The following is a 12,721-nucleotide window of genomic DNA, read 5'->3' as shown; positions in this document are numbered from 1 at the left end:
CTACATTTTTCCAAGACTGTAAATCTTTACAGAAGCAGGCTGCTACATCTTTCTCCCAGAGTGGCTGGTGGGTTCGAACCACCGATATTTCGGTGCACAGCTGAGCACTTTAACTACTGCACCACCAGGGCTTCTTCCACTTAGATATTACTGACCCTTAATCTAATGAACTGATATCCTCTAACTACCACTAAATTTTCTTTTACATGTACTCCCTCACTCCTCTGCTTGATCTTCTACTAGCTGGACTTCTTAAACACTTTTCTTCCTGAAACTACTTGTCATAGCTATCAAAGACTTCTCAATGTGTTAAGTAGCTTTTAGTAACACAGTTGTTCATTCTCCATTCTGCTTGGCTTCACTACAGCACTGACATTAAAACCAAACCAAACCCACTGCCATCAAATCAATTTGATGAATCAATTTGAATCAATCACAGCGACCCTGTAGGACAGGGTAGAACTGCCCCATAGGATTTCCAAGGCTATAAATCCTTACGGAAGCAGACTCACATCTTTCTCCCATGGAGCAGCTGGGGGTTTGAACTGCTGACCTTTTGGTTAACAGCTGAGTACTTTAACCACTGCACCACAAGGGCTCCTTCCACACTGACATTATCTATTTATTCCTTGCCTCTTGAAACTGCCTGCTCTTTTCCTTAGTCCTCTGCTCTCCAATCTTTTTATCTGTATTGCACAACAGACTTTCTCTGATGATGGAAATGTTCTATATCTATGCTGTCCAATACGGTATACACATGTGGTTACTAAGGACTTGAAATGTGGCTAGTGTGAATGAGGAACAGGCATTTAATTTACTTTTAATTTAAATTTAAATAGCCACATGTGGTTTGTGATGACCATACTGGACAGCACAGCTCTACTGCACACAGTCTATGCCAATCTCGTCTTGCCTACAGGATTCACTCACAGCACTGACATCTCTCCTGAGCTCAAATCCAAGATTTCAATTGCCTGCTGTCCAGAAGCTTATCTCCCCTAAAGACGATGTGATTAAAATTTACTCATCCCTCTCCAAAACATATATTCCTTTTGATGCCTTTATTTCTATTTAAAATGCCACCATTCAAACCTAAGTCTTTTTAATCTCCTTGATCTGTCTTCCCTATATTTATTAGTCTCCAAGTCATACTGATTCTTCCTCATGACAACTTTTACATCACTGCTCTGGGATATTCCAATCTAAACTAACTGGCCAGTTTAGGTCCCTATCATGCTTTCTAACTGCTCTCCATTCTTCTAGTCTTTTTCCTCAATAATCTGCCCTGCACTCCTACATGATTTCTCTGACATGCTTCTCTCTCTTCCAAATCGCCAGTGAAGCCTTACCATCTAACCTCTTAGCTCAGTACCGAAGGCTACATATAACTTGGTAACCAATTTGTGTTTTATAATTTCATTTTTCACATTTCTTTTGTCAATTCTTTGTTCCAATCAATTACCATTCCTTAATGTATCTTATGCTTATCCACATCTCTATTTTTAACATAAGTCCCTTTTTCTGGTGCTTCAGGCTTACTAAAAACAGAATATTGGACGAAGCATAAAACTTTGGAGCCAAAGTTTTAAGGAGGTTTTTTTTTTTTTTTTAAATATTTTTTATTTAATTTCTGGTGAAAATATATACAGCAAAACATGCTCGCATTCAACAGTTTCTAGACATAATGATCAGTGACACTGGTTACATTCTTCATATTGTGTCAACATTCTTATTATCTGTCTAGTTGTTTCACTCTCATTAACTTAAACTCCCTGCCCCCCCAACATTCTCATTTATGCTTTAAAATAGCTGTTTGTTTGGTCGTACATAATTTTTTAAAAGCATGCAATACTCAAGGATGACAATCTTTACTTTTTAAGCTAAACTGTTACTTAGTTTAAAGGTGACTACAGAGGATAGTTTCTATTCAAGCTTTGAAGAGTAACTCAGGGCCATACTCTCAGGGACTCCTCCAGCCTCAATAGGTCCAGTAAGTCTGGATTCTTTCAGAATTTGGAGTTCTGTTCCACATTTTTCTCCCTTTCTATCAGGATCCATCTAATGTGTCCCTGATTAAAACATTCAGTAGTGATAGCTGGGCATCATCTAGTTCTTCTGGTCTCAAGGTAGAGGAGGCAGTGGTTCATGGAGACAATTTGTCCTGTATGTAGTCTGGTTCCTTCTCAAATTCTTGGGCTTCCTTCTTTTTCTTTTGTTCCAGACGAATACAGACCAATGGTTGTGTCTTGGATAGCCGCTTGTAAGCTTTTAAAATCCCAGACACTATTCACCATACTGGGAGGTAGAACATAAAATGTTTTAATGAGTTCTAATTCTGGCTCTGCCTCTAATACTAGATGTGTGGTCCTAAACAGTTTACCTAACCTCTCCGAGCTTCAATTTCTTCTTCTGTAAATTAGGGAGAATAATATCTAGCCTTAAATGGTTATGCATTACATGAAACAATACTATTTAAGGACTGAGCAGGGTCCCTGGCATATGACAGGTATTCAAGATGCAAATTTCATTATAACTAGTATCTTTGAAAACCTAATTCAAATCCAGCCTCCTCCCTGAAGCTTTCCCAGAAGTGACTTCTTTTTTTTTACCAAATGCTTATAGTACTACCTACAGTATATAAAATCAGTTGACTACTAATCATGTAAAAACAAGTGCCATTTGTTTTTTCTGATCTTAAACTATGCTTAAAATCATGCTGTTTAGTTCAGTTTAGTTCAACAAATGTTTATGGTGCACTGTTATGTTCCAGGCACTGTGCTAGGTACTACAAATGGAAGGAGCAGTAAACGTAGATGTTGCCTTCTAGGAACTTACAATCTGGTTATAGTGGTAAATACAGACATATAAATGAGCATTTAACTATAATGTTAATTACTATGGAAAAGATCTGTACAGGTACTAAAGTAGTAGAGAAGAAAGAGTAAATACTCAGTTTGGGATGTTAGGAAGATAATCTGGTAGAGGTGATGCCTCAATTGAGTCTTTAAGAATGAGTAGGAGTTAGCCAGGCAAGGAAAGGTTAGGAGGAAGGAGAGGGGACAGGAGTCATTCTAAGCAGAAGAAAGAGAATGAATAAATGTACAGATGCATAAAATAGCCTCTATAAGCAGTCCAGAAATTCAGAGTGTGAAGTGTGGAGCAGTAGAAATGAGTCTGTAGCTGTAGGTCCATTATGCAAGGTCCAGTGTGTGATGTTAATCATTCTGGGCTTTATCTTCTAGGATAAAAACTTCAGTTATTTTCCTATCATCTTCATGATTTTTGTCAAATCCATGTCCCACCTGAACTATTAATTATTAATTACTTGATATTTTAGTTGAAACCAACTCATGTTTAAAAACTTATTAACTACTTTATTGGCTTGTCTTAAGCAATATCTATCAAAATGTAGGTTTGATATATCAGGTATATTTTTGTATTGCCCATTAAAATAAATAACTATTAAAAATATTTATTCAAGATATGTACACCACACTCAAGGGAAAGTGATGGGGGCCCTCTGGATAGCGGGAAAGTGACATCACAGGATTTGTTTTTAGATAGACCACAGTGGTGACTAAGTGGAGGCTGGATTTTGGGGTATAGGTAAGACAAGTAAAAAAAATCATTTGGAGGCAAAAGATCAGGTAAGAAATAAGGAAGGCGACCTAGGGAAGTGACAATAGAGAGAGACAAGCAAGGAGAGAATCAAAAGTATTAGAAAGCAGAATCAGAAAGGTCTTAGTGACTAATTAGCTATACTGACAGAAATCTAAGACAGCTCCCAGGTTGAGTAAATAATGATTAGAAAAAATAGAAAAAAGAACAGGTTTGGTGGGGAAGAGGTAAAGTTTAATTTTTACCTGTTTATATGCTGTTTATAAGGCCTATGGAACAACCAAGCAAAAATGCCTAGGTTATAGTAAGATACGCAAAATCTGAAAGTAGTGCAATAATCAGTGCTAATGACACAGAGGAATCATCAGCACGTAGGTGTTAATAAAAACCTCCAGAATGAATGAAATCTCAAAAAATAAGGGTATGAATTAAGAGAAGTAACTAGCCTACAAGCAGCCCCATTATCTACACTGCGAAACTCACTGTCTAAGGGGAGTATCAAGGAAGAAGACCCCATAAAGGAAACCGATAAGGAATCGTTAGAAAGCTATGAGAAGAACCAGGAAAGAATGGTATCAGGGAAGCTGACAGACAATAAGAAGGGAGTGGTTATAATCTCAAATGTTGCAGATATCCAGTAAAAATCAGCTTTATTTTACAGGTAGTGTCACGTTTCCCTAACTGAATTGTTCTTTATATGAAATATTTTGGTTTTTAATCTATTTCTTTGTACCACTTAACAGTGCCCAATATAATATCTTGCACAAAGGAAGCTCTCCAAAATTCTGTCAACTGTGAGGAATAAGCATCTATTTGCTTCAACAAATAATCATATTCTGCATTCATAATAAGGTGTTGAAACTGTGATAAAAATCAAAGGTATACTTATCTTGAATAGTTACCTGTACAAAAGCAACTCCTGTCATCAAAATTACTAGGGAGAGCCACTGGTACACACCTAATTTTTTACTAAGCATGGACACAGAAAATAATGCTGTTGTAAGAATTTTCAACTGATATGTGACCTGAGGGGGGAAAAAAGCGAACAGTTAATATTATTAATGTTTGTTTTTTAAAAGGACTATCAGAAATGTATTTTAAGTACCTGATAAGTAGCTGCATCTAGATTTGACAATGCCACATAGAGTAAATTATTCTGAAGAGTATATATTCCTGATGGAATAGCAAGTTTAAGTGTTTCCATGGGTTTATTAAGAATTTCATCATGTAGTACTCGATTCAGTGCTCTTAGACTACATTCTAGACAAAACATATGAAATGGAAAAATCAGTAATTAACTCTGAATAAATTATATACCCTCAAAGTCTGTGTTCTCACCTGTAAAAAATGGAAATTAGGCTACATGCTAAGATACTTCTAGGTCTGAAATTATCTTTATGATGCTAATTTCAAATATTAAATAAGATAACATATTAAGAAGGGCATTATCTTATGTTCTTTCATTTTGATAAACAATCAAATTGATCATACACACACATATATATTTATGATAACCAAAAGTCCAAAGTACTACAGTCATACCTCATTTTATTGTGCTTCACTTTACTTGGCAGATACTATGTTTTTTGAAATTGAAGGTATGTGGCAACTCTGCATCAAGTAAATCTATTGGTGCCATTTTTCCAACAGCATGTGCTCACTTTGTGTTTCTGTCACATTTTGGTAATTCTCGCAATATTTCAAACTTTTTCATCATTATTATATCTGTTATGGCGATCTGTGATCAGTGATCTTTGATGTTATTATTGTAATTGTTTGGGGGCACCATGAACTGCACCCATACAAAACGGTGAACTTAACCAATAAATGCTGTGTGTGTTCCGACTTCTCCGCCAATTGGCTGTTCCCTGTCTGTCTCCCTCTCCCTGGGCCTTCCTATCCATTAGACATGACAATACTGAAATTAGGCCAATTAATAACCCTACAATGGCCTGTAAGTATTCAAGTGAAAGAAGAGTTGCACGTCTCTCACTTTAAATCGAAAGCTAGAAATAAGCTTAGTGAGGAAGGCATGTCGAAAGCCAAGATAGGCAGAAAGCTAGGCCTCTTTCCAAACAGCCAAACAGTGAATACAAACGAAAAGTTCTTGAAGGAAATTAAAAGTGCTACTCCAGTGAACACACAAATGATAAGTGAAAAAACCTTATTGTTGATATGGAGAAAGTTTTAGTGGTCTGGATAGAAGAACGAAACAGCCACAACATTCCCTTAAGCCAAAACCTAATCCAGAGCAAGGCCCTAACTCTCTTCAATTCTATGAAGGCTGAGAGGTGAGGAAGCTGAAGAAGAAAAGTTGGAAGCCAGCAAAGGTTGGTTCATGAGGTTTAAGGAAAGAAGGCGTTTCCATAACATAAAAGCACAAGGTGAAGCAGCAAGTACTGATGTAGAAGCTGCAGCAAGTTATCCAGAAGCTCTAGCTAAGATAATTGATGAAGGTGGCTACACTAAACAGTATTTTCAATGTAGATGAAACAGCCTTATATTGGAAGAAGATGCCATCTAAGACTTCCATAGCTAGACAGGAGAAGTCAATACCTGTCTTCAAAGTTTCAAGGACAGGCTGACTCTGTTAAACGTTAACGCAGCTGGTGACTTAAAGTTGAAGCCAGTGCTCATTTACCATTCCAAAAATCCTACGGCCCTTAAGAATTATGCTAAATCTATTCTGCCTGTACCTATAAATGGAACAACAAAGCCTGGATGACAGCACATCTGTTTACAACATGGTTTACTGAATATTTTAAGCCCACTGTTGAGACCTACTGTTCGGAAAAAAAGATTCCTTTCAAAATATTACTGCTCATTGGACAATGTACCCGGGCGCCCAAGAGCTCTGATGGAGATGTACAAGATTAATGTTTTCATGCATGCTAACAACAACATCCATTCCATAGCCCATGGATCAAGGAATAATTTTGACTTTCAAGTTTTATTATTTAAGAAGTACATTTTGTAAGGCTATAGCTGCCACAGACAGTGATTCCTCTGATGGATCTGGACAAAATAAATTGAAAACCTTCTGGAAAGGATTCACCATTATAGGTGCCATTAAGAACATCTGTGATTCATGGGAGGAGGTCAAAATGTCAACATTAACAGGAGTTTGCAAGAAGTTGATTCCAGCCCTCATGGATGACTTGGAGGCGTTCAAGATGTCACTGGAGGAAGTAACCGCAGATGTGGAAATAGCAAGAGAACTAGAATTAGAAGTGGCGCCTGAAGATGTGACTGAATTGCTGCACTCTCATGACAAAACTTTAATGGATGAGGAGTTGCTTCTTATGGATGAGGAAAGAAAGTCGTTTCTTGAGATGGAATCTACTCCTGGTGAAGAGGCTGTGAACACGGTTGAAATGACAACAAAGGATTTAGAATATTACATAAACTTAGTTGATAAAGCAGTAGCAGGGTTTGAAAGGACTGACTCCAATTTTGAAAGAAGCCCTACTATGGGTAAAATGTTATCAAACAGCATCACATGCTAGAAAAATCTTTCATGAAAGAAGAGTCAATTGATGCGGCAAACTTCATTGTTGCCTAATTTTAAGAAATTGTCACAGCCACCCCACCCGTCAGTAACCACCACCCTGATCAGTCAGCAGCCATCAACTTGACGCAAGACCCTCCACTAGCAAAAAAGATTATGACTTGCTGAAGGTTCAGATGATGGTTAGCATTTTTTAGCAATAAAGTATTTTTAAATTAAGGTACGTACACTGTTTTTTTAGACATAATGCTATTGCACACTTAATAGACTATAGTATAGTGTGAACATAACTTTTATATGCACTGGGAAACCAAAAAATTCGTGTGACTCGCTTTATTGCAGTGGTATGGAACTGAAACTGCAATATCTCTGAGGTATGCTTGTAATTTATCAACCAAGTAGTCTTACTTTAACATAGCAATATGATAAAACCTTGTATTTTGTGCATTCCATGTTATCATCAGCCATTCATGTCAACTAATAACTGTGGAGACTTTAATCATGAAAAGAAGGTAAATCAGTTAGGGACTAGGTTTGGCTGCAAACAACAGAAAACTAATACTGTCTTATACCCATGGGGATTTGTCTCACCCAGCATGAGTCAGGTGATGCCATCATGGATCCAGGATCTTTCTCTTTTCACTTTGCCATCCTTAGTATATACTGGATTTTACCTTCATGTTTTTCATCCCTTGTCTACATGTTTATTGCAACAAAGTCACCAAATGACTACTGCAACTCTGGTTCTTTTTTCAGGCAGGAAGAAGGAAGTGAAAGTAGCACGCCCTGCAGCGATCTACTTCTCTCTCAATGACAAAGATTGTGTTGCATAACTACCTACCCCTAGCTGCAAGGGAGCTGAGAAATCCAGTCCTCCTTCATATCTTCCACATTAGAGACAGGAAAAGGAGAAAGGGTTTGGTTAAATTAGCCATTCTGCAGTTATCAGTCACAAAAAAATGTCCAAAGAATTTAAGAGATACATAAACCCCTAAAGAAAGGAGAAATTCTAAGGAACACTACTGCTTCATCAACAATGGCATTTTGTACATAATTTTCTCTCCATAAAACAGGAAACCTTTGATTCAGAAAACTCTTTTGAAATGAAAAAAATTTTTTAACGATTGCTGATACCCATCCTTTTCTCACCTGTAAATAAGTCAAAAAATTGTATTTTAGTAACAATAACAAAAGATTTTTTTCTTAGTTTTAGCAGAGATAAAATCTAAAATATTGATTTTTAATTTAAAAATTTAATGTGCTATCACATTTTTCACAACAGCAGTTTGGGAAGGTCTTATTCCACATTCCTGCCAATTTCTGGCATTATAAGACTTTTTATTTTTGCCAATCTGAGAGTAGTGAAATTGTGTCTTGTGGTTTTAATATTTCCTTGACTGTTAGTGTGGTTTAGTATCTTTTTATATATTTATTGGCCATTCAGGTTTCATCTTCTGTGAATTGCCTATTTATATCCTTTACCCCCTTTTTCTATTGGATTGCTTGTCTTCTTCTTATTGAGTTCTAGGAGTTCTTTGTACATTATAGATATCAATAATTGTTGGTTGTGTGATATAAATACCTTCTCTCAGTCTGTGGTTTGTTTGTTCACTTGATTTGATATACAGAAGTTTTACATTTTAATATACCCAAAATTATTTCCTTTATAGTTTATTTGTGCTTTGCATCTTGTTTGAAGTAATTTACTGTTCCATGGTCATAGAGTTTTGCTTTCTAAGTTTCAATCTTTAACGCACCTGGAATCTTTTGTGTGTGTGTGAATGGTGTGTATATTGATGGTCTGGTACGCTGAAAGTTGGTTTTAACTCCTCACTATGCAATTACTCAAAGATGTCTTCGGCCTCATATTGCTAAATGCAGTGGATATTTCTGTTCTTCTTGACCTCAACAGCAAAAACACTACTTTCTCAGCTTCCCTATCTACATTTTCCTGGTTTTCTTTCCATCTTGCTTGCAGGTCTGTTACAGTCTTCTTTTGTTAATTCCTGCTTCTCAATCTGACCTCTAAATGTTAAGAATGCTACAGAGCTTCGTCTTCAGCATTTTTCTCAGGTTATATATATGAGGTTATCTCATCCAATACTTGACTTTAAAAGCAACCTATAAAAGCTGACAATCCTTGAGCTCCACATTCACATACTCCACTATTTGACATCACAATTTGAATGACTTATAGGTATTTCAAATTTTACATGACCCAAAGAGAAACCTTAATTTCCCCTCAAAACTATCTTCCGCATATTGTAGCACTCATTTGCCGAGTTATTTAAGTGTAAACACCTGGGTATTACCCCTCAAACTGGATTTCTTCTTTTCCCTGACCTTCCCACATCCAATCTGTTAGCAAGTCATGTCAGCTGCAGCTCAAACAGACCTCTCATAAACACCCTCTCCTCTAACTCTAGAGTCCCTGGGTGGTACAAATGCTTAATGTGCTCGACTGCTAAGGATTGGCAATTTGAATCCACCCAGAAGTACCTCAGAAGAAAGGCCTGGTGATCTACTTCCAAAAAATCAGCCACTGAAGACCCTATGGAGCAGTTTTACTCTGACACACATGAGGTCGTCAGGAGTCAGAGCTGACTCCATGGAAACTGGTATGGCGTGGTATGTTCTCTAACTCCACAGGCATTACTACCACCTTAGTCTAAAAGCCATTGCTGTCGAGTGAATTCTGACTCATAGCGACCCTACAGGACAGAGCACAACTGCCCCAGAAGGTTTCCAAGGAGTGGTTGGTGGATTCAAACTGCTACACCACTAGCTAAGCAACCATTATCTTGCCTGGACTACTACAATAACTTCTTAACATGACTCCCTGTACCTATTCTTATACCTCCACCATTGTCAATACAGCTGCCAGGTTGACCTTTTAGTGTGTAAAACAGATCATATTTCAAACTCCTCAATTATTTCCCTTTGCTTTTACAATGAAATTCATGGCCTACAAAGCCATCTTGCATTGTCTATTTTCTGAACATCAATTCAATCTCTCTTCGTTTTATTCTCCAGCCAGCTACACTGGCTACTATGAGGGTTTCAAAAGTATAAGAAACTAGCCACTGCTGAACAAATCAATGCAGCAAATAAAATAAAAAGCCTTGATTTTAGTAAAAATTATTACGACTCCTCCAGGTTCTAATAGTTACAGAATTACAGAATTTACTCTTACTCTTAAGTTATTATAAAGGCAAGAAATTATGCTTTGTATTTATAGCATGTTAAGCAAAGATATAAATCATTATATAGATTAGAATAAAATGCCTTTATTATTAGACTAAAATTGTCTTTAATAAAATAAAAAATACTGAAATGTACTTAAAACTGGGGCATTAGATAATGACAACAGTGTTGAAATGTGTAGTTACCAATATATATTTACACATATATATGTGACATCAAAACAATAAATTGTGTTTACTTAAAAAAAAAAAAAACCCTAGATACCTACTGCTGTCTTTGTAGACTAGTAAAATGCACGCCATTATCTTCAAAAGTTCAGCCACAACCACTGCAGTAGAAGACAGATAACGAGGTCCCTCCTCTTTTAAAGTCCTAGAATAACGCATTGTTAGAACCAAACTGGTAGTCTGAAAGACCAAAATTCCCAAGGATAGGTATTTTAGGTTGGCAGACATTGTTTTATCTTCATTTGCCTGAAAAATAAAAAGGGCAAATAAACAAAATTACAAAGTACAGAAATTAATATTAAAAACCAATAAGAGACTAATGGTTCCAGAGGAGATGGAGTAAGCACATTCCACCCTACCCTTCCTGTTAACTGCAACTAAAAATCTTAGACCCAAGACCAAAGCAACTATCAGAAGACTCTGAAAATTGAAGAAAATAAGACAAATTAACTAGGGACTTCAGGACTTGAGGGAAGACCCTGCAATGAACTCCCTGAAGTTTCGTTGTTTGTTTCTTGGTTTTGGACCTCCTATGTATTCTACAACCTGGAACTACCAACAGGCATAGAACAACAACAGAAAACCTCACTCTAACCAAAGTATTAGAAAGACAATGGCCCTGTAGGACGGAATCCTCTTATCTGGATTCCGTGGAGTCTGTGGGGTACAGCCTTATTGATGATCATCCCTGCCCTATACTAATGAGAGCATACGTGGGAGCCCTCCTCTTCCGCACTGTGCACTGCAGCCACAGAGACCATGGGGCAGGGCTCTGTGGATTATTCTTGCCCTGTACTGAGCAAATATCAGCAAAGAGGTGGCACCCTTCCTCCCTCCTCAGTGGCTGTCTGCTAATATTTCAAAGGTTTAAGTAGGAACCAGGGTTCCATAACATAATAAAACGTACAAGAAACAATCCACTCATTATACTAAAACCAGGAAAAATCTCAACTCAGATGAGAAAAGATAATCAACAGATAACAACATAGAGATGACACAACTGCTGGAATTATCAGACAAGGATTTCAAAGAAGCTATTCTAGAACACATCAACAAGCAATGATGAACACTCTTGAAATAATTTTAGACTCACATAAACCAAAACCTGTTGCTGTCTAGTCAATTCCGACTCGTAATGACTCACATAGAAGTTGCAAATATAGTGTAGTGAAGTCTTGTGTATCATTCACCTGGTTTCCCCTAAAGATAACAGTTCCAAGGTCCCTACAGTTTACCTGAAGTAATTCAGTATTGACTCTAAGCGACTTCACTTTAAATACAAAGACAAAAATAGGTTAAAAAGTAAAAGGGTGGAAAAATATGTGCCATGAAAAAATTATTCATAATTATGGCTATATTAATATCAGACAAAATAGACTGCATAAGGATTATTTCTAGATTCAAAGGACATTTCAAAATGATAAAAGTCAATACATCAGGAAGATACAAGAATTATAAACGTGTATGTGCTTAATAGCATAACTACAAAATATATAAAGCAAAACCTGACAGAACTAAAGGGAAAAACAGATAAATCCAGTCATAATTAGAGAAATTTAGCCCACCTCTCTCAGTAACTAATAGAACAAATAAACAAAAAATTAGTAAGGATACATAAGATTTGAACAACATTATCAACTACTGTGGCAGACATGGAGATGCTTCACATAGATCTTCTTTCAAGGAAGTATTTAATGCAGACTGTATGGGCAGACTGCCTCCTGACCCAAGGACACAACCTTTGCAAAGCTGCCTGCATCTGGTGGCTGGATGAAAACACAGTATAAATTCTGGGCCATTTTGGCCAGACACAGAACAACTTAACAGGCAATATTCACTCCAGTGCTCTATACCAATTTGGCCAAGGCTTTTTTAAACCTGGATTGCTATTCAACTTATCCCTTTGCCCAATACTGCTTCTGTCCCCATTTTTTCAATGGTGTTGATCCATAACAAATATCTTGTATCCCAATGAAAACTCTGTTTCAGCATCTGTTACTGGAGAACCCAACCTGTGCAAGTACTCTGATATTTACAGAATATTACATCCGATAAAGACAGCATACATACTAGGTGAGAAAACAAGTGTTGATAGATTTCAAAATGTTGAAATCTTGCAGAGTATGTTCTCTGTCCATCTTTAAATATCAGATATCATGAAAAG

At 36.9% G+C, this 12,721-nt stretch overlaps 1 protein-coding gene across 6 annotated transcripts in view; it reads right to left on the bottom strand.

The window, feature by feature from the left end:
- SLC35A3 (solute carrier family 35 member A3) overlaps positions 1-12,721 on the bottom strand; it is a 61,372-nt gene that overhangs the window by 19,025 nt on the left and 29,626 nt on the right. For all 6 annotated transcript variants that reach the window (XR_002825536.1, XM_023739986.1, XM_004385715.2 and 3 more), the window contains 3 exons: positions 10,599-10,803; positions 4,724-4,878; positions 4,521-4,643 (listed from right to left, as the gene is read on the bottom strand). Coding sequence is in view for 5 of the 6 variants with exons in the window: in XM_023739986.1 (XP_023595754.1) it covers positions 4,521-4,643; positions 4,724-4,878; positions 10,599-10,803 (483 nt within the window). In the remaining variant the exon portion in view is untranslated. The remainder of the gene's footprint in view (positions 1-4,520; positions 4,644-4,723; positions 4,879-10,598; positions 10,804-12,721) is intronic.

Source organism: Trichechus manatus, unplaced genomic scaffold (genome assembly GCF_000243295.1).
Source record: "Trichechus manatus latirostris isolate Lorelei unplaced genomic scaffold, TriManLat1.0 scaffold00144, whole genome shotgun sequence".
NCBI classification, from domain to species: domain Eukaryota; kingdom Metazoa; phylum Chordata; class Mammalia; order Sirenia; family Trichechidae; genus Trichechus; species Trichechus manatus.
This window is presented reverse-complemented; position numbering and strand designations above follow the sequence as displayed.